Source organism: Rhinoderma darwinii, chromosome 2 (assembly GCF_050947455.1).
Source record: "Rhinoderma darwinii isolate aRhiDar2 chromosome 2, aRhiDar2.hap1, whole genome shotgun sequence".
Taxonomy (NCBI): domain Eukaryota; kingdom Metazoa; phylum Chordata; class Amphibia; order Anura; family Rhinodermatidae; genus Rhinoderma; species Rhinoderma darwinii.
Genome location: NC_134688.1, coordinates 13,366,237 through 13,392,543, shown reverse-complemented (window position 1 = coordinate 13,392,543; position 26,307 = coordinate 13,366,237). Strand labels below are relative to the sequence as shown.

General features: G+C 42.4%; 1 protein-coding gene across 3 annotated transcripts in view; it reads left to right on the top strand.

Moving 5' to 3' along the window:
- The window catches only part of NARS2 (asparaginyl-tRNA synthetase 2, mitochondrial), a 42,820-nt gene extending 22,931 nt beyond the window's left edge, over nt 1-19,889 (top strand). For 2 of the 3 annotated variants that reach the window (XM_075851373.1, XM_075851374.1), the window contains exons 9-15: nt 448-546; nt 2,287-2,324; nt 3,775-3,841; nt 6,002-6,142; nt 9,994-10,091; nt 19,184-19,210; nt 19,554-19,889. In XM_075851373.1, coding sequence (XP_075707488.1) covers nt 448-546; nt 2,287-2,324; nt 3,775-3,841; nt 6,002-6,142; nt 9,994-10,091; nt 19,184-19,210; nt 19,554-19,698 — 615 coding nt within the window. In that variant the 3' untranslated portion in view covers nt 19,699-19,889. The remainder of the gene's footprint in view (nt 1-447; nt 547-2,286; nt 2,325-3,774; nt 3,842-6,001; nt 6,143-9,993; nt 10,092-19,183; nt 19,211-19,553) is intronic. The other variant, XM_075851375.1, reaches the window with a different exon arrangement.
- Nucleotides 19,890-26,307: the final 6,418 nt, after the last annotated feature.

Below are 26,307 nucleotides of genomic sequence, written 5' to 3'. Positions count from 1 at the left end.
ACTCCGAAGCTAAAGCTGAAAATCCAGCTTTTACCCATAGTAGTTGCGCCCACTCCCAAAGTTGTAGTACCTGATCCACGCCAGTCCGGAGATCCACCCGGAACTTCTTGCAGGTCCTCCCTCGAGGTCTCAGGCATCGGTGGTCATGACCCCCCCCCCGGGAACATGTACTGATTAGAACCGCTCAGATAGTTATTTCCGGTACAGAGTCCGGGGCGAGTCACCCCAACCGCTACCCTGGACTCAAGGGTGCAGGCCGGTTGTAGACTCGGCCCGCAAGAAGACCCTGGTGGATCTTCAGATTGGCGCAGATTAGGCAACTATAGCTTTGGGGATGGGGTGGGCGCCTCCACCACGGGAAAAAGGGGGAGTTCCACTTTAAATGTCGTAAAGTTACTCGGAGAAGCCGTGACTCATTGCACTTCATTCTCTCTTTTCTTCGTCCAGGTTATGGAGAATCTATTTAAAGAGACAGCCACGGCGTTACTGTCCAAGTGCCCGGAGGATCTGAACCTTTTCTTCAAGTATGTATCACCAGGACAGCAAGTAAGTGCGACGCCTGATCCGCAGGATGAATCATCCCGACCCTACGTGATTACACAGGATAATGGAGGTCTGGATACGTCCCTATTATGGTCAGGTTAAGGCCTCATGTGCGCGGCCAGTGATTACGGCACGGACGGCCGCGGAGCGTCATCCGCGGTCCCTCCGCAATCACTGACTATGCACTTAAAAATTTTTCATTCATTTCAATGGTGCCGGACCGCAATTGCGGACCATAAAATGACTTGTCTGGAATTTTTGCGGTCCTCATTGCGGCCCCCGCACGATCCGTGTAAAGCACCGTCATGTGTATGGGCCCATAAAAATGAATGGAAAGCAAAAACCTGCTTGTGTGCATGAGGCCTAAATCTGTTTATTTGTTTCATACTTCTATCTGATCCTGGGAAAGCTGGGTGACAACCGATATGGCCACCATAGCAGCTCTTAGAGTTGTCACCTACCTTTCTCACAATCCTAAATAGCAATCCGTTATATAGGAGCAAGGATGTAGAGTATTCCTGACTTAAAGGGCCACTGACCCTAAAGTCAGCAGCTTATAATTGCCCAGCAGTGTTATAAGAGGAGCGGCTGATAACACATGTGGCTATAAATGTATCTGGAGGGTCTCCGCACTGGTGATATGCAACATAAGGTAGTGATTCTCCACATCCTGTCACTCATCTCATTGAAGAATGTGACAGTCGGCCTCAGCCCTCCCTGAAGTGGCTGATAACAGGGGACAATAGTTGTATTATTAGTGGAGATTTTAAGTTTCGGGTCCCTATAAATATCCAGGCATTTGGTGCAGATCATTATTCTGCTATAGAAGTGTATGTTATTCTGTGCGTAATGAATGATCTCTGCTTGCAGTCATTGAATAGGAGCCTTTACTGTTTACTTCCAGTGTCCAGAAATCCGTCCTGCTCATGCGACGGACACACAGCTGCAGAACTCGTTACAGTTGACACATGACTTGAGCACCTGTGTGGTCACATGACCAGGACAGATTTTTATCCACTGGAACTTAACCATGAAGGCTCCTATTCAGTGACTGCAAGCAGAGATCTTGAGAGCCGTGAGGAATTAATACAGAAAATATATTGATAAATCCGGTCACTTTTCGTTATTTATAATTAATAACCTTAATTTTCTAGCGCTACACAGGGAGATGCGAAATCGCGATGGCGGTGCCACTTTGTCTACTGTGAGAAAGAAGGACGCAAGTGACTCCGTGACTATCGCAACGATTCCGACCGCGTGTTACCTGACCTCCGATTTGGCCGGTGCGGAGGCTGCTGGACGCAGATTCCAGACGGGAACTAGAGGAGAGATGGCGGAGCCTGACCGCGGCTCTCTCCGTTCTGTTGTCTGGAAATTACGGAAAGAGCCTCTCCCCCCCCCCCCCCTAGTACCCGCCTGGAATCTGCCGCCTCCGTTTTCGATATCTGGGACCCGCACCTATCAGACCTTAATGGCAAATCCCGTGGATATGCCATAAATGTCTTAAGATGAGAATACCCACTTCAATGGTGGTCACCCAAACAGGAAGTCCGGTGGTTGCTAGGCAACCTAAAGAGGGATACCCTAAAGGGAAGCGGCAAAGGAGGAAATAAAGATAGAATTGTGCCGGGGACATCATTGTCATTATATAGATCGTATATCGCGACGGCGGTGGCGTGAGACCTAAATCGTTGTCATTTTTGGAAATGTTTTCAGCTAATTTTCAATTCTCCCTCTCACAAGGGCCGGCTGGAGCGGATAATAAAGAATCCTTTTATTGTGTGAGTAACAAACTATTTATCCCTGGCTATTGTCACCTATTGGATCAGCAGAGCTGGTTCCAGGTGTATGTGGGCCGCTTGTATTAGCACATTCTGCAGCTTGCAAAATCTTAAATGCTGCTCTAGATGTGACTAGAGTAGAAGGCCTTATGTAATACATGATGATGGTGAAAGATAAATACATAAGTGACTGCTATTGCACTTATTCTGTAGATAGTGAACAGTTCTTCAACTTTGTAAAACGCCTCATGCATCAATTTTTCACGGTTTGTAAAATTGCCGCTTGCGGTCAGTGAGTGGAAACATTGTTAACCTTGAGAGGTTGAATGCCTGTCCTGATCTAGTCCTGCTCACAGCTGAGGGTATGTTATGACGCATCAGTGTAGATAATGAGCTAAACTGAGCAGCATCATAAATAGATCTCCGTCCTTTCATGGACTCCAGGCTGATAGCTCTTAGCGACACTGATACATTGTAACAAATTGCAGCTGTGTAAGGAAGGCAACATCAGAAAAAGGTTTTCAGCCAAGAATAATACACGTTTCCATCCACTGACAACAAGCAGAGATGCAAAAAAATTAAAGGGATATTTTAGTTTCGGTAGACAAAGGTTATTCTGTGTATAATGAAACATTACACAATTTTCTAATATACTTTGTGTATCAAATTCTAATTGTGTTCAAGAGCTCTGCTTGCAGTCATTCTGGAGGGAGCTTAATGGTATTCTTTCAGTAGATTAAAAAAAAAATCTATCCTGATCACATGACCAGGTCAAATAGCTTCCCATTTATTAGGTACAATGGTTTACGTTCATTAGGGCACCTTACATATTCCCAATTTCAAATGCCCTATTAAGTAATTCTGAGTTAAAAGAGAGGGGGGGGGGGTCCGCCTTCACGACCCAAATTATTAACCAGAAAGGAGAACAGCTACAAAGAGCATCTCCACCCTCGGAAGGAGCTAGCATGTCCCTGGAGGACCTAACTGTGTAATGCTTCATTTCTCCTGTGGTGGCGCTGCAGGGGAATTGAACACTTGCTGCAGAGTTATCCCAGAGATTACAGCTACTAAGGAAAAGGGATTTCCAAAGTGGATGACCCATTTAAGAGGTTATATGTGCTGTTCATATGTTTAGATACGTGTGTAGAACTACAACTCCCAGCATATTGTGGCAGCTGAAGCTGTATGTAGCTTCGCAGGCTGTATCTAATAGGTGAAGGGGGGGATCAGACCCCACGTCTTTCCACTGCCCCCGTCCGAGTTCGTGACAGTAATTGAGGCGCAATTAGACGGGACTGGACTAATTGTCACCGCGGAAAGAGGGACCAATTAAGTGAAACCCACAGAGGGAGGGGGTCACATCATTCTCAGTATCTCCCTCCCGAGGAGGAGTTGTATGTAATTACACACAATAGACGGCTCATTTCTTGCAGTTTTTTTTTCCCCCCAGAATTTCGTATACCGAGGCCTTAGAAATTCTGAAGAAATCGGCGACGTCTTTTCAGTACAAAACCGAGGTGAGAGATCGGAAAATAAAAGGCGATTTTGAAATCTCTTCAGGGCCGAGTTTTCTGAGAAAGAGTCCAGAGCGCGGCCTCGGTCTGTTACGTAAGACGTTTCATGCAGAAGCGAAAATGACAATGGGGTGACCGGGGTGAGGGAGGACGTGCGCTACTGTCACATCATTTCCGTCAGGCTTCTATCTGGGAAAGCCGGGTGACAACCAACATGGCCGTCTCTACAGCTCCTACTGGGGTTGTCACTCTGCTTTCCTAGACTCCTTTAAAGGGGTTATGTGGCGAAAAGTATTAGGGTGTGTTCACACGGCTTATTTTCGGCCCATAAACGGCCGAAAAACGACGCCTCCGAACATCCGCCCATTGATTTCAATGGGGAAAAACGGCGTTCTGTTCCGACGGGGCGTTTTTTTAACCCGGCCATTTTGAAAAACGGCCGCGGTAAAAAACGCCCGCGAAAAAGAGTCATTGACTCTATAGAAAAACCGCTCCAAAAACGGCCGTGAAAAACGCGAGTTTGATTAAAAAAAACTGCTGAAAATTACGAGCTGTTTTCCCTTGAAAATATCTCCGTATTTTCATACCGTCTTTTATTCAGCGTGTGAACATGGCCTTATCCGTGTAGCCCCTGCAGTATGTGATACACTCGCTAATATACTTTCCGGTCCCCCGTCGCGCTGATTATGATATTTTCATAGATTTTTATAGCGCTGGCGGGGGACCGGACGTCTCATGGCGCAGTCTTCTTTGATACGACTCTTCGTCATGTGGCCGCCCCCGCTGTACGCTATGTACTCGCTGTACTACTGCTATAAAAATCTTATGAAAATCTCATAATCGGTGCGACGGGGACCGGAATGTATATTAGCGAGTGTATCACATACTGCAGGGACTACACCGCTAATACTTTTCGGTCCCCACATAGTGCCTTTAAATTAACCTAATAGCAAAATCTGCCGTAATTGTAGATCCCCGGAAGCGAGTAGTTCGCGCCTGGCGTCGTACATTTACGGCACTGTGACGAGGGGGCATATAGGGGTTGTGCTCACAAGAGGTAGTGTTGTTATTGACCATTCTGTCTGTTTTAATCCTTTTGATCGGTAGCGATCGTGGCGTTACAAGGGAGGGCGGGTTCTATTCTGAACCCGGGTCGTCAGTTCTGGATATAGCGATCGCCGGGTGATTGATTTTAAGGGGCGGTCCTGCTCCTAACAATGGCCCCTAGAGCTGTCTTGTGTGATCCCGTTTAGGCTTTTCTGAATTATGCCCTACCAGCTGCCTGTACATATTTAGGTGTTCCAACGCATTGTAATAAAAAAAGTTACAAAAAATTGTAGTGACAGGCGCTGATTTCAGTGGTCTGTCATTTATGCGCTCATGTGAACCCTTTTATAAGAATTTACATTCACAGCCGAGGCCGCTAGTCCTGCCCACTTGGTCTAGCTCCACCCACTATCCACTGGTTGACAGATATCTCCCTTTGCACAGTAATAGGGAGACATTTGTCAATCATCAGAAAGTGGGCGGAGCTAGTGGCAGCTCTTGAATACGCCGGACCCGTCTCTGCCGACGCTTCCCGGGCTCTTCATGTCTGTTCCTCAGAAACGGCTTCACATTTGCACATAAGTAACAGGATGTAATGGTACGTCTCTTTGTGGGACATGGGGACTTCATAGTGGGATGGGGGTGTCCAACGCTTGGGACCCCTCTCTATGAGCCGGAACAGAGAGCTGCTCTGAAGAGGTCTAAAAGTTTCCAAGCTCTGTCAACAGGCTGCGGCAGTTACAATCAATGGGACTGTAATGAGCTAAAGCCAAAGGAACCGAGCGCCCAGTGATTGGTCAAGCTGATAAAGAGCCAATCAGATCCGCAGATCCTTTGCAACACTAAAGCTGTTAAAATACGAAATAGAGACGTTTCATAAGAATATCAGATCCATCAACAGCAACTTGCTGACGGTTTCTGTGCAAAATGAAGAAATTTGTCAACACTTTACGGAGTAAAATAAATGTAAAAAATTTCGGTTAAAAAAAAAATGGTTTTGAAGATGCTGAGTCTGGGGCCGGTGTTAATTAAATGTGTCGTTTCACTTTAAGGAACGATCTATAGGATTTTTGTGTTTCATGATCTATTAAATTGAGTGGCGTCTCTTCATTGCAGTGGGGGTGTGACTTGCAGACAGAACACGAGAAGTATTTGGTCAGACATTGCGGCGATGTTCCCGTGTTTGTCATCAACTACCCGTATGACCTGAAGCCATTCTACGCCCGTGACAATGAAGATGGGCCGCCGCAGCATACAGTAAGGAGGGGGCTCCTCTGAAATCAATGGGAGGCGTTTTCGGCTGTTTTTTGGCTCGTTTTCCGACTGCGTTTGGACAGGGCCTAAATGCATCACATCCGCGTTTTGGTTACCGTTCAACCTTTCCGGCGGAGGAACCGCTGAACGGAAACTATCGCTTCCATTTGCATTGGTTTCCGTTTGGTTCCGTAAAGTAGCATTTTTTTTAATTGAAACAATATCGCAGTTGACTACGCTATTGTTTCCGTGAAAGAAACTGACACTTTACGGAATGGAAACCAACTGCAACGGAAGCGATAGTTTCCGTTCAGTGGATCCTCCGCCGGAAAGGTGGAACGGAAACCAAGCGCTGATCTGAACAGGCCCTAATGCCTCATGCACACGACCGTTGTGCCACTCGAGCCGTTTTTGACAGCATTCGAGTGCCACCTGAGCGTCTACACGGACCCGTTCACTTTAGCAAGTGAATCGGGTCTGTGAAAAATGGTCCGAGTCTCCGATCCGAGGAAAGATAGAACATGTCCGATCTTTCCTCGGATCTCTTAGGGATGAATGGCGCAGTCGACTACGGTATGGAGTCCGTCAAAACGACGGAACCCTTACACAACTGAGACAAACGGAAACCATTGGCACCGGATCCGTCACCATTGAAATCAATGGTGATGCAAACGCCAATTCCGCTACCTGTGGCTAAGCCCCCTACAGCTACATAAAAATAAAAACCTTCTGGCTATAAATGTGTGAAGGCAAAAACAAAAAATGTCTTCCGGCTCTCTGAGCGTGTCCATCTCCCACATTTTCCAACAGAAAAAGGGTTAAATTAAAAACTTGGCGGCATACAGCTGCCTTTCTCCTTCCAAGGGTATGTTCACACGCGGCTATAAAAAAAATATACATGCAAAAAAAATGCAGCCGAAACCATTGACAAAAACATCGCCGCCGCTATTATTTTTGTATCATTTACTGGGTGGATGAAAGAGTCATAATGGGCCATCTGATGCCTCACCTTCCATTGCCCGAGGGCCCGCATAACCCCGGAGCCATCCCTGACCGGACTTGAAGGCTGAATGCACACGTCGCGTATTACATGCGTATTACATTTGCCGTGCAGATTTTCATGCGGCAAATTATCAGCGTAATACAGTACCGGCAAAGTCAATGAGATTTCAAGAAATCTCATCTACACGGCGCAGATTTTTTTCTGCACGTAAATTGACCTGCGGTGCGTATTTTAAAATCCGCCGCATGTCAATTTATCCCGCGTTTCCGCTTGCGAATTGTATCTGAGTACCTTTACAGAAAAACGCACCAGATCCACAGCGTGAAACCGCACCTATTTCCGCATCAAAATGTAAAAAAAAAAAAGCATTGGGTGCGGTTTTGATGTGGATTTTCCGCATCAAATTACGCAACGTGCGCATTTAGCCTAAATTCTATGTACACCTTTGAAAAAATATTTTTTTAAATAAAATGTGTATAAAGTGGTGCAACTTTGTAATCGCTTTTATTGAAGAATGATTTGTAATTTTTGAGATAGAGCTGCTTTGTCTCCTGTGTACAGAGAAGCTGTATCTTGCACTGAGACCTGAATCCGTCGGGACTGACGGGTTCAGTGACAGCGGGTCCTGACCCACCTGTTATCGATTACCTGACGGATTCAGGTCTCAGTGCAAGATACAGCTGCTCTGTATACAGGAGACAAAGCAGCTCTATCTCAAAAAGTACAAATATTTTTTTGAATTAAAAGTGATTACAAAGTGGCACAAAACACATTGATACATTGTTTTATTAAATATATATATATGTTTTCTAAGGTGTACATAGCCTGTAAGTATTGAAGTGATCGTGCCGCTCTCCGCTTTTTCACTGTTCCGCTGCGTTGCCCCATTCTTTAGCACAAAAGTGAAAAACAGTTCTGTGGAAACCAGTGCCAACATTTCCCATTGAGCAATATCTACAATATTTACCGTAAGGAAACCACAAGGAAAGACGAGCAGCTCAGAACTCTCTGAAGTATCTTCTGCTCCTGCGAGGAGACCTGCTATATCGTTTCTTAATAACTTACTACAATGCGGAGATACGATCACATCAATATCTACAGCTGCAATTATGTGTGTGACCGTTAATGGGGCTGGTGATTAGGATCTACGCAAGGTCTCCATCACAATCCTGCACCTGATAGACAAGTCATCAGAGTCTCTCAGTAGTGCAGCCTCAGGCTTTGGGCCTATAACATCAAGCGATCAGATCTCGGCATAGAAGTAAGATATTAAAAATGAGACAGGCTGACAGCAGCTGATGACGGATCTTGGTATGTCTTTTTGTATTCTATTTATAAATCCCCAGGACCAACACGGCCTATAAGCCCTTTCGTTGTCAGAGGTTTCGGGAACATTTTTATCAAAGTGACATGTCAGAAGTTTTGATTGGTGGGGGTCCGAGCACCGAGACCCCCACCAATCGCTAAAACGAAGCGGCAGAAGTGCTCGTGTCGTTCCTGTTCGGCTTTTTCCGGAAAACCGATGTATCGGAGTACGGGCTCATAGACTTTGTATTGAACCCGATACATTGATTTCCGGAAAAAGCCGAACAGACACGAAGCGGCTGAGCGCTCACACCAGCACTTCTGCCGCTTCGTTTTAGCGATCGTTGGGTGTCTCAGTGCTCGGACCCCCACCAATCAAAACTTCTGACCTGGCACTATGACCTGTCAGAACTTTGTTGAACGTTTAGTTTCCCTTTAACACTTTCACTGCCAAGGCCGTATGTAATATGTCATAACTTTGAATGATTGCCGCGGCTCGAATATAAAGAGGGAGCTTTGATTATAGAATTAGTTTAAAGCCCTAAGCTTCCTAATAATATCAAGATAAAAGCTCTAGGTACAATATTTGGGGTGCAGCACTTATTTAAAGGGGAGCAGAATGAAAAGTTTTACTTCCTGGTTCTGTGTCTGTGTGAGAGAGGGAGAGGGAGCCGCAAGTGAGAGCAGGAAGTAAGATCACAGCCTGCCACTGTCATCTGACCCCCGGTACAGTCACTAGTGACCCCAGGGGCGGGGTTAGAAACTTTTCTTCATGTAATTACCCCTGTCATTACCATTTAGAGGGGTACATTTCGTTTTGATGATTATGTAGAGATATAAGTGGACGTAGGTGAAATGTATGAACTCTGCACGTCTTATACTCTTATTTCTTAAACGTTTTTAGATTTATTTTTTACGTTTGTGCATCTCCGGCTCTGCTTGGGTCAGACTGTTAGACACAGTTATTGCTATTTATGCATTTTTTACACATTGTTATGCTTTGATGCAAAATTGCATGAAGGCGCCCTGAAAGTGTTGAATGGTATGTTCACAATGTGTCTACTAGAAATATCATAGTACCATAGGTTTCCGTTTGGATCACCATTGATTTCAATGGTGACGGATCCGATACAAATGGTTTCCGGTTGTGTAAGGGTTTCGTCGTTTTGACGGAATCAATACCGTAGTCGCCAGCGCTATTCATTCCGTCAAAATGAAGGAACCCTTACACAATGGTGACAAACGGAAACCATTTGCACCGGATCCGTCACCATTGAAATCAATGGTGATGCAAACGGAAACCTATGGTTTCTGTTTGTTGCAGTCAGGGTTCCGTTCTGACGGGAAGCTCCGACGGAACGCCAGAACGGAACCCTGACGCAGATGTGAACGAAGCCTTATCTGTGTGTGGCTAAAAAGTGAAAATTGTCCCGAAAACCCCTGGCAGGTAAAGGGTTAACCTGTCCAGCCCCCGATGATTGTTCTGCCACGAGTCTACAAGGAATGCATCGTGGGTAATAGGGTTTCATCTCATTGTGTACTCCAGGTAGCCGCTGTGGATCTTCTCGTTCCAGGGATCGGGGAACTTTTTGGCGGCAGCTTGAGAGAAGAGCGGCTTCATGTGCTGCGGTCACGTCTGGACATGTAAGGATGGAATTCCTTGGATTTTATATAGTAAAAGTCCTGATGTGTCGGATTATTGGACATTCCTAACTATTGGAATTTCAGGTAGAAAGAGCGAATATTCGGTTATCCACGGCCATACAACTTTGCTTTCATTTACATCCAAGGCCTCATGCACACCACCGTAGTGTTTTCTTACTATCCGTAGTCATCCGTATATCTGGCACGCTGTCCGCAAATACGGTCCATACTACATCCGTATTTACGCATCTACAAAAAAAAAGGGAGTCTACAAATGATGTCACCAACATGTCCCGACCGCTTGAAATGGTCACATAATCGCTCAGGCGCCACTTTCTTGGGGAATCCCCTGCCGTCGTATAGCAACGCTTTCGCAATTATGGACGGCTACCGATGCGCCTCCGTTGCCGTCCGCAATTTTGCACGCGCCCATAGATTGCGGACAGGAATAGAACATGTTCTATATTGTGCGGATCATTTCTACGGCCCGGACACACATCGGTAAATATGCAGAAAAGTGTTTGTGGCCTAAATAAATGAATGGGTCTGCAGATTATCCGTAATACGGATAAAAATTACGGTCGTGTACATGGGGCCGAAGCGTGACATCTAGGAGAGGGTGTCACTGTACACATCATCTCCCCAATGCCTCACTACAAGGACGGGGAATAGGGTATGATCAGCCCTTTATTGTGTGCAGGGAGGAAAAGATGGTGGCAGCTCCAGAATCGGCACTGGATCATTGGGTGACCCGGGATTAAGATATTTATGCCCCATTACTGGATTACCTAAAATTCCAGGCCATCTGATTCCAGATTAAAGGACCTTTACAGTAGTAAAGCATCTCTATCTATCTATCTATCTATCTATCTCATATCTATCTATCTATCTATCTATCTATCTATCTATCTATCTATCTCATATCTCTCTATCCATCTATCTATCTATCTATCTATCTCATATCTCTCTATCTCATATCTCTCTATCTATCTATCTATCTATCTATCTATCTATCTCATATCTATCTATCTATCTCTCTATCTATCTCTCTATCTATCTATCTATCTCATATCTATCTATCTCATATCTCTCTATCTATCTCATATCTCTCTATCTATCATCTATCTATCTATATCTATCTCATATCTATCTATCTATCTCATATCTCTCTATCTATCATCTATCTATCTATATCTATCTCATATCTCTCTATCTATCTCATATCTCTCTATCTATCTCATATCTATCTATCTATCTATCTATCTATCTATCTATCTATCTATCTATCTATCTATCTATCTATCTATCTATCTCATATCTCTCTATCTCATATCTATCTATCTATCTATCTATCTATCTATCTATCTCATATCTATCTATCTATCTCATATCTATCTATCTATCTCATAATCTATCCTATCTATCTATCTATCTATCTATCTATCTATCTATCTATCTATCTATCTCATATCCATCTATCTATCTCATATCTATCTATCTCATATATATCTATCTATCTATCTATCTATCTATCTATCTATCTATCTATCTCATATCTATCATCTATCTATCTATCTCATATCTATCTATCTATCTCATATCTATCTATGTTCGTTTCTGTGACCTGTGTAAGACGTTGCGCTCCTCTAGTATGATCTCCGTGGTAGGATAACACCTGTGTACAGTGCAGCAGGTGGACGTCGTCACGCTCGGCACCAGCGTTGTTTATACGTTCCGACACATTCTACAAATTCAAGTGCGAGGTGCGCCCCCCCCCCCCCCCCCTCCTGTGCTGCAGCCCGGGCCGGAGCGCTCAGCCATGACACGACTTCTGTGCTATTTTTATCTCTCACTCCATTAATTCAATGTACATTTATAAACTTCCCAAATCAGGGCCAGATGACGCCTCACATGTCCCACTGTGCGCAGAACACGAGGGCTTTATTACCAGCAGCTGACACCAATCAGGGAAGTTATTTTCAGGAGGAGATGATGATGATGGTAACGAGAGGCACGTCGCTGTAATTACCAGACATCGCCGTATCCCTCGTGTGTGTCACATGTTCTACATTCTATTGACGAACTTCTAGAAATATTCCGCAAAGAAAACCGAGCTAAATCCACCCCGTAATATAAAAAATTCCTCTACAGGCAAGTTCTTCAATCTAAGAAATAGCAAAATAAGAAACATCTGTATCCGGAAAAGCCGAGTGACAACTGCATCTCCGCTGCCACAGTGGTTGTCACCTGGATCCCCTATAGTAAGCAAATCAGCGCAGAAACGGTGCTCACCGGCCTAAATGATTGCAATATAATGCCTGATGACGTACCCCACAAACTAGGGGAGACTGAAACGCGTAGCATTATTCCACTGCGAGGGTTTCAGAGAAATGTTATATCGTAAGGAGAGTTAGCAATCTGTGGGTGGATGTACGTTCTATCACCTGCTGACGCGTCTCACCTCTCCGACTGCTTGCTTTTGCCTGTATTTAGGAATCATTGGGCGTAAGAGCCAGTTAGGAATTAATAAAGATCAATACTTTTAATCATTCTTTCAGGCTGTAATAAACATTTGACTCTATTTAACGAAACGTTTCATCAAATATAATACAGTGGATAGCAGTTATATTCTTGTATATAGGAGCAGTATTATAGTAGTTATATTCTTGTATATAGGGGCAGTATTATAGTAGTTATATTCTTGTATATAGAGGTAGTATTATAGTAGTTATATTCTTGTATATAGGGGCAGTATTATAGTAGTTATATTCTTGTATATAGGAGCAGTATTATAGTAGTTATATTCTTGTATATAGGAGCAGTATTATAGTAGTTATATTCTTGTATATAGGAGCAGTATTATAGTAGTCATATTCTTGTATATAGGGGCAGTATTATAGTAGTTATATTCTTGTATATAGGGGGCAGTATTATAGTAGTTATATTCTTGTATATAAGGGGCGGTATTATAGTCGTTATATTCTTGTATATAGGAGCAGTATTATAGTAGTTATATTCTTGTATATAGAGGGCAGTATTATAGTAGTTATATTCTTGTATATAGGGGCAGTATTATAGTAGTTATATTCTTGTATATAGGGGCAGTATTATAGTAGTTATATTCTTGTATATAGGGGCAGTATTATAGTAGTTATATTCTTGTATATAGAGGGCAGTATTATAGTAGTTATATTCTTGTATATAGGGGCAGTATTATAGTAGTTATATTCTTGTATATAGGGGGCAGTATTATAGTAGTTATATTCTTGTATATAGGGGCAGTATTATAGTAGTTATATTCTTGTATATAGGGGCAGTATTATAGTAGTTATATTCTTGTATATAGAGGGCAGTATTATAGTAGTTATATTCTTGTATATAGGGGAAGTATTATAGTAGTTATATTCTTGTATATAGGGGAAGTATTATAGTAGTTATATTCTTGTATATAGGGGCAGTATTATAGTAGTTATATTCTTGTATATAGGGGCAGTATTATAGTAGTTATATTCTTGTATATAGGGGCAGTATTATAGTAGTTATATTCTTGTATATAGAGGGCAGTATTATAGTAGTTATATTCTTGTATATAGGGGCAGTATTATAGTAGTTATATTCTTGTATATAGGGGCAGTATTATAGTAGTTATATTCTTGTACATAGGGGGCAGTATTATAGTAGTTATATTCTTGTATATAGGGGCAGTATTATAGTAGTTATATTCTTGTATATAGGAGCAGTATTATAGTAGTTATATTCTTGTAAATAGGAGCAGTATTATAGTAGTTATATTCTTGTATATAGGAGCAGTATTATAGTAGTTATAGTCTTGTATATAGGAGCAGTATTATAGTAGTTATATTCTTGTATATAGGAGCAGAATTATAGTAGTTATATTCTTGTATATAGGGGCAGTATTATAATAGTTATATTCTTGTATATAGGGGGCAGTATTATAGTAGTTATATTCTTGTATATAGGGGTAGTATTATAGTAGTTATATTCTTGTATATAGGAGGCAGTATTATAGTAGTTATATTCTTGTGTATAGGAGGCAGTATTATAGTAGTTATATTCTTGTATATAGGGGGCAGTATTATAGTAGTTATATTCTTGTATATAGGAAGCAGTATTATAGTAGTTATATTCTTGTATATAGAGGGCAGTATTATAGTAGTTATATTCTTGTATATAGGAGCAGTATTATAGTATTTATATTCTTGTATATAGAGGCAGTATTATAGTAGTTATATTCTTGTATATAGAGGGCAGTATTATAGTAGTTATATTCTTGTATATAGGGGCAGTATTATAGTAGTTATATTCTTGTATATAGGGGCAGTATTATAGTAGTTATATTCTTGTATATAGGGGCAGTATTATAGTAGTTATATTGTTGTATATAGGAACAGTATTATAGTAGTTATATTCTTGTATATAGGAGCAGTATTATAGTAGTTATATTCTTGTATATAGGAACAGTATTATAGTAGTTATATTCTTGTATATAGGGAGCAGTATTATAGTAGTTATATTGTTGTATATAGGAACAGTATTATAGTAGTTATATTCTTGTATATAGGAGGCAGTATTATAGTAGTTATATTCTTGTATATAGGGGGCAGTATTATAGTAGTTATATTCTTGTATATAGGGGCGGTATTATAGTAGTTATATTCTTGTATATAGGGGGCAGTATTATAGTAGTTATATTCTTGTATATAGGGGCAGTATTATAGTAGTTATATTCTTGTATATAGGGGCAGTATTATAGTAGTTATATTCTTGTATATAGGGGCAGTATTATAGTAGTTATTTTCTTGTATATAGTGGGCAGTATTATAGTAGTTATATTCTTGTATATAGGGGGCAGTATTATAGTAGTTATATTCTTGTATATAGGAGCAGTATTATAGTAGTTATATTCTTGTATATAGGGGCAGTATTATAGTGGTTATATTCTTGTACATAGGAGCAGTATTATAGTAGTTATATTCTTGTACATAGGGGGCTGTATTATAGTAGTTATATTCTTGTATATAGGGGGCAGTATTATAGTAGTTATATTCTTGTATATAGGAGAAGTATTATAGTAGTTATATTCTTGTATATAGGGGCAGTATTATAGTAGTTATATTGTACATAGGGGGCAGTATTATAGTAGATATATTCTTGTATATAGGGGGCAGTATTATAGTAGTTATATTCTTGTATATAGGAGAAGTATTATAGTAGTTATATTCTTGTATATAGAGGCAGTATTATAGTAGTTATATTCTTGTATATAAGGCGCAGTATTATAGTAGTTATATTCTTGTATATAGGAGCAGTATTATAGTAGTTATATTGTTGTATATAGGAACAGTATTATAGTAGTTATATTCTTGTATATAGGAGGCAGTATTATAGTAGTTATATTCTTGTATATAGGGGGCAGTATTATAGTAGTTATATTCTTGTATATAAGGGGCGGTATTATAGTAGTTATATTCTTGTATATAGGGGGCAGTATTATAGTAGTTATATTCTTGTATATAGGGGCAGTATTATAGTAGTTATATTCTTGTATATAGGGGCAGTATTATAGTAGTTATATTCTTGTATATAGGGGCAGTATTATAGTAGTTATATTCTTGTATATAGGGGGCAGTATTATAGTAGTTATATTCTTGTATATAGGAGCAGTATTATAGTAGTTATATTCTTGTATATAGGGGCAGTATTATAGTGGTTATATTCTTGTACATAGGAGCAGTATTATAGTAGTTATATTCTTGTACATAGGGGGCTGTATTATAGTAGTTATATTCTTGTATATAGAGGGCAGTATTATAGTGGTTAGATTCTTGTATATAGGGGCAGTATTATAGTAGTTATATTCTTGTATATAGGAGCAGTATTATAGTAGTTTTATTCTTGTATATAGGGGGCAGTATTATAGTAGTTATATTCTTGTATATAGGAGCAGTATTATAGTAGTTATATTCTTGTATATAGGTAGTAGTATTATAGTAGTTATATTCTTGTATATAGGTAGTAGTATTATAGTAGTTATATTCTTGTATATAGGGGGCAGTATTATAGTAGTTATATTCTTGTATATAGGGGCAGTATTATAGTAGTTATTTTCATGTACAAAAGTTACAGAAATGTGCTCCAAACAGTTCCCACTTCCCTCCACTTACTCGGTTTGGCAGTTTATATATAAAATACATTAGGGAATGACAGGATGAATTACTTCTCATCTTGAGGCATGATGGGACTACTCTGTATTCTGTAATAAGTTAATATTTATCAGCAGAATATTCTCTTGACCTCAGTGGAATAATCTGTCTCGGGTTACCCATTTGCTATAAAAGAGACGAGTGTGATGGCATCAGGTTTACTCTGGACAGGCTCCTGGCGCTGATGTCTGCCAGTCAGTGATGTCATAGGTTTACAGATCGTACTAGACCTGCTTAATTCATGTGGAATGTGTGATGATCGTCTGACTTAGATACGGAGGTTACGGAAAGTTCAGGTCTGTATTTTGCTGCTTCTTCAACTGTAACCAACATTAATTGGGAAAAAATCATTTTGTCGCATATTCGTATTCATGTTTCATAATCCCCAGTTCACTTATTTTTCTTGTTACGTCAGCGCCCAGTGATGTTTGTGGTCTCAACGAGAAATGGCCCATCAATTTATCTTTTACGCTATATTGGCTGAAGTATCATGTGATTTGGGCTGATTGATGAGCTTAAAGGGGTATTCAAGCTTCAGCAAGTTGTTTTTTAACTAATATACTGATCCTGAGTTACATCCTGTATTATACTCCAGAGCTGCACTCACTATTCTGCTCGTGGAATCACTGTGTACATACATTACATTACTTATCCTGTACTGATCCTGAGTTACATCCTGTGTTATACTCCAGAGCTGCACTCACTATTCTGCTGGTGGAGTCACTGTGTACATACATTACATTACTTATCCTGTACTGATCCTGAGTTACATCCTGTATTATACTCCAGAGCTGCACTCACTATTCTGCTGGTGGAGTCACTGTGTACATGCATTACATTACTTATCCTGTACTGATCCTGAGTTATATCCTGTATTATACTCCAGAGCTGCACTCACTATTCTGCTGGTGGAGTCACTGTGTACATACATTACATTACTTATTCTGTACTGATCCTGAGTTACATCCTGTATTATACTCCAGAGCTGCACTCACTATTCTGCTGGTGGAGTCACTGTGTACATACATTACATTACTTATCCTGTACTGACCCTGAGTTATATCCTGTATTATACTCCAGAGCTGCACTCACTATTCTGCTGGTGGAGTCACTGTGTACATACATTACATTACTTATCCTGTACTGATCCTGAGTTACATCCTGTATTATACTCCAGAGCTGCACTCACTATTCTGCTGGTGGAGTCACTGTGTACATACATTACATTACTTATCCTGTGCTGATCCTGAGTTACATCCTGTATTATACTCCAGAGCTGCACTCACTATTCTGCTGGTGGAGTCACTGTGTACATACATTACATTACTTATCCTGTACTGATCCTGAGTTACGTCCTGTATTATACTCCAGAGCTGCACTCACTATTCTGCTGGTGGAGTCACTGTGTACATACATTACATTACTTATCCTGTACTTATCCTGAGTTACGTCCTGTATTATACTCCAGATCTGCACTCACTATTCTGCTGGTGGAGTCACTGTGTACATACATTACATTACTGTTCCTGAGTTACATCCTGTATTATACTCCGGAGCTGCACTCACTATTCTGCTAGTGGAGTCACTGTATACATACATTACATGACTTATCCTGTACTGATCCTGAGTTACATGCTGTACTATACTCCAGAGCTGCACTCACTATTCTGCTGGTGGAGTCACTGTGTACATACATTACATTACTTATCCTGTACTGATCCTGAGTTACATCCTGTATTATACTCCAGAGCTGCACTCACTATTCTGCTGCTGGAGTCACTGTGTTCTTACATTACTTATCCTGTACTGATCCTGAGTTACATCCTGTATTATACTCCAGAGCTGCACTCACTATTCTGCTGGTGGTGTCACTGTGTACATACATGACATTACTTATCCTGTACTGATCCTGAGTTACATCCTGTATTATACTCCAGAGCTGCACTCACTATTCTGCTGGTGGAGTCACTGTGTACATACATTATATTACTTATCCTGTACTGATCCTGAGTTATATCCTGTATTATACTCCAGAGCTGCACTCACTATTCTGCTGGTGGTGTCACTGTGTACATACACGACATTACGTATCCTGTAATGATCCTGAGTTACATCCTGTATTATACTCCAGAGCTGCACTCACTATTCTGCTGGTGGAGTCACTGTGTACATACATTACATTACTTATCCTGCACTGATCTTGAGTTACATCCTGTATTATACTCCAGAGCTGCACTCACTATTCTGCTGGTGGAGTCACTGTGTACATACATTACATTACTTATCCTGTACTGATCCTGAGTTACATCCTGTATTATACTCCAGAGCAGCACTCACTATTCTGCTGGTGGAGTCACTGTGTACATACATTACATTACTTATCCTGTACTGATCCTGAGTTACATCCTGTATTATACTCCAGAGCTGCACTCACTATTCTGCTGGTGGAGTCACTGTGTACATACATTACATTACTTATCCTGTACTGATCTTGAGTTACATCCTGTATTATACTCCAGAGCTGCACTCACTATTCTGCTGGTGGAGTCACTGTGTACGTACATTACATTACTTATCCTGTACTGATCCTGAGTTACATCCTGTATTATACTCCAGAGCTGCACTCACTATTCTGCTGGTGGAGTCACTGTGTACGTACATTACATTACTTATCCTGTACTGATCCTGAGTTACATCCAGTTTATAGATTTTCATATATATAAATTTTTACTTCTGATAATAAAATCGCAATTTGGATTATATCCTTTGCATTACCTATTATTTGTGCCTTAGAACTTTGACTATTGTTATCAGGGGGATGATTCTCTGTAGTGGCCTCTAAACATTGGCTTCCTTTTTCTTTTTCAGGTTAGGGCTGGCTGATACATACCAGTGGTAAGTTCCAATTCCTTATAAAATGTTATGACTGTTCCCCTATCCTTTCTGACCCCCTCATTTCCAAATTAAAGGAGGACTGAATATTGTGCCTGGAGTCCAGCTGAAAAGGACTTTTGGGTGGAGCACTGTTCTCAGCCAATCAGCATTACCAGGAAGGTTCTCAGAGATGATTGGCTCAGAGCAGCTCCTCCCATTGCTCCTCCCAAATTTCCTTTTTAGCTACATTCCAGGCAAGCTATACAGTCTCCCCAAAACTCTGTTTCTGAGTTTAACAACGAGACAGAAGAGGACGACTTGGATCAGATTTATATTCTGCTTGATTTGTTTCCTCTCTATATAGGTATTTAGATTTGCGCCGGTTCGGGACTGTTCCGCATGGAGGTTTCGGCATGGGATTTGAGCGATACCTGCAGTGCATTCTGGGAGTCGACAATATCAAAGATGTTATCCCATTTCCAAGATTTCCCTATTCGTGCCTCTTATGAGACCATCCAGACATAATAATGAATGGTAGACAGTCAGACCGAGGAAAGTCAGCGTGATAATCGAATACTGGAGAACGTTGTACACGAGGTGACCGGATCTTTTGGGGTTGTTTTTTTGTTTTTTGTTTTTTTTTAATAAATAAAACTTTATTTTCAAATACATACATATTACTACAGACATTTTGAACTCATCTGACCCCACTGTCTTGTTTTTTTTTACCAAAAATATTTACAGTTTTTTGGGGAAATGCGAGTCTAAGGCTATGTTCACACTGAGTTTTTTGAAAAGTTTTTCCACGCAGAAACTGCGTCGCAGAACTCGTCAAAAACGGCCCGAAAATGCCTCCCATTGATTTCAATGGGAGGAGGAGGCATCCCACGAGCAGTGAAAACCGCCTCGCGGGAGAAAGAAGGGACATGCCCTATCTTTGGGCGTTTACGCCTCTGACCTCCCATTGACATCAATGGGAGGCAGAGAAAGCGTATTTCACAGAGTTTTATGCCCGCGGCGCTCAATGGCCGCGGGTGAAAAACCGCCGCGAAAATTGGCGTGCAGGGAGAGGAAAATCTGCCTCAAACTTCCAAACGGAAAAAACAAAAAAATTGAGGAGAAGCTGTTTTTTCTTTCTCGTTACACCCAACAAATAATTTTTTTCTAGTTTCCCACTACATTATGCGGTACAATAAATGGTGCTGTGAAAATCTACAACTTGTCCCGCAAAAAAAACAAGTCCTCCTACGGCAATATAGACAGAAAAATAAAAAAGTTCTGGTTTTTGGAAGATGGGAAGGAAAAAAACTAAAGTGAAAATCTGAAAAATGGCTGCGACGGGAAGGGGTTAAGTACTGTTGTGTACTTTAACCCTTTCGCTGCCATGGGTTTCTCGATATTTTGCGCCTCTGGTAGTTGACGCTTTTTTCACTGTTTTGACACGAAGAAATGAAACCACAATTATAAAATAAAAAATTCCTACAAAACCGCCGTACCTTGTCAAAGTGACACTCAAAAATTTGCATTAAAATGTTTTGGGCTCAAAGTCTGACCCAAGGAGAAAACTAGGGAATTTCAGCCAAAAAAACGCCACCAAACTGTGGTGCAGTTTTTCGTCCAGACTGTCCGCTGCGGAAAACGGAAGTGAACAAAATGCCCATATTTACCCTCTGATGTCCCGCAGACCGGCCTCATGGGAAGACATTTCATCCCATGTGACCGCTGCAGCCAAATGTCATCCCATGAGGCCGGGCCTGGATGAAGAAGCGGAAAATTTTGGGTAAGTATAAGATCTTTTTTTTTTTTTCTGAGTTGCGATTTTTGCGTCAGAATCACATTTTTTCCGCTGCAAAAATCGCAACATCTGCTACTTGTTGCAGATTTTACCTCCTTATTGAATTCAATGGGGAACACCCGCAACAAAAAAAAACAGCGGTTACGCAAATACAATTGACATGCTGCGGATTAGAAAAACGCAGGTCAATTTCTGAACGTTTTTTCCGCTTTTCATTTTCGCAGCGTGCGGAGGAGATGTGTTCGAATATCGTCCACTCTGCTGCTACTGGATTATGCTGTCGATTTTCCGCAACCAAATCCGTTGTGGAAAATCTGCCGTATTTGCGCTACGTGTGAACGTATAGCCGTGTCCACCTTCATGTAACTGTGACAAATGTATAAAATAATCTTCTCCATTGGTGACTTTTTAGCGATCTATTCATGGTAGAAAAGAGCATTTATATTTTTTGTTTAAAATTTACAATCTTAAACTTGTCGACTTTGAGCCTCATCCGCCATTTTGCTGCCCATTTAGACACTTTTTCCAGATCCTCTCCTCTGTAGCGTCCGCCAATCCCGTACAGTATTACAGCGCTACATTGTATTCGCAGATGTCTCAAAGCTAAGAAAGTATCTCTGCACTCTGATTATCATCAGTCCCCGTGCGCAGGAGCTCACAATCTAATCTCCCTGTATCTTAGGGCCTGTTCACATCACCGTTCGCTTTCCGTTCTGGGGTTCCGTCGGAGGTTTCCGTCAGGTGAACCGCGCAACGGAAAGTCAAACCCTGCTTCCGTTTCCGTCACCATTGGTATCAATGGTGACGGAAACATTGCTAATGGTTTCCGTTCGTCACCATTCCGGCAGGTTTCCGTTCCGACGGAGTCAATAGCGGAGTCGACTGCGCTATTGATTCCGTCATTAAAACGGAAACCTGCCGGAATGGTGACGAACGGAAACCATTGGCACCGGATCCGTCACCATTGAAATTAATGGTGATTCAAAAGGAAACCTATGGTTTCCGTTTGGGTTCCGTTCATGAGTTCCTCTGACGGAAAGCAGCGGCGCAGATGTGAACGAAGCCTTATCCACACGTGTCAAAGAAAGTGGAACCCAGAGGAAACCCCCACAAACTCCATTTGCAGAGTGTAAAATGGTCTTCAGGAAGGTCGATGTGACGGTCTCATAAATGAAGAGTAACCATTAAAAACTAATCTTGATTTGAACATTATAACAAGCGGAGGCGGTGATGTGAGCAGCGGGAGGTTAATGTGTTGTAAACGTCTCTCTCTAATTTCAGACAGAAATGATCATTAGGATCTGTTAGCGGGATTAATAGCGTTGCAGGTCGCTGTACGAGATTTCTTGATTTCTTAAACATTAGATTAGTCCTAATACTTTGCTTTACTTACCTTGCACAAATTGAGTTACATAATTTCTAATACTCCATTCACATCCAGAGCTGCGTTTAGACTTTTCTGCTGATAGACACACCCCCTAAAAATATAACGCATTAGGCCCCATAGCATTCTACTCAAGGAGATGTGTTCCTATCGCATATAGGTGGGTGCAAACAGTCCTTGGCCAAAAATGCACCCCAGCAGAGCATGCTCTATGCAAACCTTGAACCAGCAGAGGGCAGCAGTGAGTAATGTAGCCAGAAGGTTAACAGGAAGTCATCAGAATTTTGAATGCAGCTCTGGATGTAACGAGTGCCTTAAAGGATTTATCCTATTAGAGCAACCCTTGTTCATTTGCCTTGTTATTGCACGCACACATCATAGAGGGGGAGGGTCCCACTCTCAGGAACCCCCTTTATTATCTTGAGCAGAGAGCTGCTGACAAGCAGTGGCTCCCATGGACTTATGCCATTCATGTAATACTACATGCCTCCTGAGGCGAGCGCTGCAGGGGAAATGAACAGCCGGCCACTGCTGCTTTTGCCGGGGGTCTCGGATAGCTCTCAGTTTAAATGGGGTGATGAGACCAACTCCTTTAAGACCATTATGTCAGGTATGTACAGCATTTAGTCACTGAGAACTTTATGTAGATATAAACTCTAACATTGTTACACACCGATCAGCCATAACATTACAACCACCCACCTAATATCGTGTAGTTCGCCCTCGTGCCACCAGTGCGGCTCTGACCCGTCGAGACATGGACCCCACAAGACGTCTGCAGGTCCCTGTGGTCTCTGGTACAAGACGTCTGCAGGTCCCTGTGGTCTCTGGTACAAGACGTCTGCGGGTCCCTGTGGTCTCTGGTACAAGACGTCTGCGGGTCCCTGTGGTCTCTGGTACAAGACGTCTGCAGGTCCCTGTGGTCTCTGGTACAAGACGTCTGCGGGTCCCTGTAGTCTCTGGTACAAGACGTCTGCAGGTCCCTGTGGTCTCCGGTACAAGACGTCTGCAGGTCCCTGTGGTCTCTGGTACAAGACGTCTGCGGGTCCCTGTGGTCTCTGCTACAAGACGTCTGCGGGTCCCTGTGGTCTCTGGTACAAGACGTCTGCGGGTCCCTGTGGTCTCTGGTGCAAGACGTCGGCGGGTCCCTGTGGTCTCTGGTACAAGACGTCTGCGGGTCCCTGTGGTCTCTGGTACAAGACGTCTGCGGGTCCCTGTGGTCTCTGGTGCAAGACGTCTGCGGGTCCCTGTGGTCTCTGGTACAAGACATCTGCAGGTCTCTGTGGTCTCTGGCACAAGACGTTGGCAGCAGGTCCTATAAGTCCTGTAAGGTGTGAGGTGTGGCCTCCAGGGATCGGACTTGTTTTCCAGCAGATCCCACAGATGATCGATCGGATTGAGATCTGGAGAATTTGGAGACAAATCGTCACCTTGAAGTCTTTGTCGTTTTCCTCATCATTCCTGTACAATGTCTGCAGTGTGGCTGGGGGCATTATCCTGCTGACAGGGGGCACTGCCATTAGTGAATACCGCTGCCATGAAGGGGGCACTTGTCTGCAGTGTGGCGGGGGCATTATCCTGCTGACAGGGGGCACTGCCATTAGTGAATACCACTGCCATGAAGGGGGCACTTGTCTGCACTGTGGTGGGGGCATTATCCTGCTGACAGGGGGCACTGCCATTAGTGAATACCGCTGCCATGAAGGGGGCACTTGTCTGCAGCAATGTTTAGGTCGGTGGTACGTGTCACATCCACATGAATGTCAGGACACAAGGTTGACCAGCAGAACATTGTCCAGAACATCACACTGCCCCCGCCGGTTCGTCTTCCCATAATGCATCCTGGTGCCATCTCTTCCCCAGGTAAGCGACGCACGCGCACCCCGGCAGTCCACATGATGTAAACCGGGATTCCTCAGACCAGGCGCCTCCTTCCATTACTTCATGCTCAAGTTCTAATAATCACGTGTCCATGTAGGCACTTTTGGCGGTGGATGGGTCGGCATGGGCACTCTGACCGGTCTGTAGCTATGCAGCCCCACATACAGCAAGCTGCGATGCTCTGCGTGTTCTGACATCTTTCTATCCTATCCAGCAGTAACTTTTTCAGCAATTTGTTGTAAAGTATTTTTTCTGTGGGATCGGACCAGACAGGCTAGCCTTCGCTCCCCACGAGCATCAATGAGCCTGGGCTTCCATGATCCCATCGCTGGTCACCGGTTGTCCTTCCTTTGAGCACTTTTGGTAGGTACTGACTACTATATACCAGGAACACCCCACAAGACTGGCCGTTTTGGAGATGCTCTGACCTAGTCGTCTAGACATCACAATTTGGCTCTTTTCACAGTCGTTCAGATTCTTACACTTAGAGGCTCTGTCACCACATTATAAGTGGCCTATCACCTACATAAGGAGATGGACGCTATAATGTAGGTGACAGCAGTGCTTTCTATTTTTTTTAAAAACGATCTATTTTTACCACGTTATTAGCGATTTTAGATTTATGCTAATGAGTTGCTTAATGCCCAAGTGAGCGTTGTACAGAGGAGTGTATGACGCTGACCAATCAGTCTCATGCACTCCTCTCCATTCATTTACTAAGCGCATAGGGATCCTGCTAGATCCTTATGTGCTGTCTTATACTAACGCATTAACAATACTGAAGTGTTTAGACAGTGAATAGACATTCCACGGGATGTCTATTCACAATCTCTGCACTTCGTTACTCTGTCTGTGGTAGTTACAGCAGAAGAAGCGTGATCTCGTCGTAACCTGTCATCTACAGTGTAATCTCGCGAGATTATGCTTCCTCTGCTGTAACTACCACAGAAACAGTAACGAAGTGCAGAGATTGTGAATAGACATCCCGTGGAATGTCTCTTCACTGTCTAAACACTTCAGTATTGTTAATGTGTTAGTATAAGACAGCACATAAGGATCTAGCAGGATCCCTATGCGCTGACTAAATGAATGGAGAGGAGTGCATGAGGCTGATTGGTCAGCATCATACACTCCCCTGTACAACGCCCACTTGGTCAAAAGTAAAAATACGCCCACTTGAGCATTAATTATGTAGGAGACAGGGCACTTATAATGTGGTGACAGAGCCTCTTTAACCATTTTTTCTGCTTCATCTGACGGATCACTTTCTGCCTCATATATTCCTCCCCCTCCTTGTCAGCCGCCATTGTACCCAGATCATCAATGTTCTTCACGTCACCGGTCACTGGTTGTAATGTTATGGCTGATCTGTGTATGGGTGTTTATCTCACCAGGCTTCTTAGCGGCTTCTAACCCTCAAGTTTTCCCCACTCTGGTTGGTGCTTACTGTGACTGGTGACCTCTACTGGATGATAAGTCCATTGCACCCTTCTTTCTACAACCGTATATTGCGGCAATTGTTACAGTACAAGCCACCAAGTTTAAACTTTTTCACCCCTGAGCCAGTAGTTGCCAGCCCTCAAATGTGTATTTCTATGTATTTGTTGTTCTCTGTCTCTTTGACTCTACTGGTTCGGAGGTTTATGAGGGCACCGCTATAAACAGCGACTTTAGTACAGCTGCATTATCTACTGGAGTCCTAGGTAGTCTGTAATCCTCCTTCTGTTTCCTCATTGACTATCCCTCATTTATGCTTTACACTGCAGCTCTGCATGTTCTGATTGGCTCCTTTATATAAGCACAAGCTCAGCCGGAAGTCAGTACATGAAGAGCTGATTTCCATTACAAGAAGGACATAATAATTATAAACTACAAGCAACTAAACCACCAGTGAGAAAAAGATGATCAGAGACAAATTGACTAAAGGGAGGAGCCTGTATAAGGGGGAGGAGCCTGTATAAGGGGGAGGAACCTGGAGAACAAGTTGAATGCATGAATTGGGTATACGATTACGTACTGTGACATTCTCCCTAGTAAAGTAAATTTGGCTCCCTGATC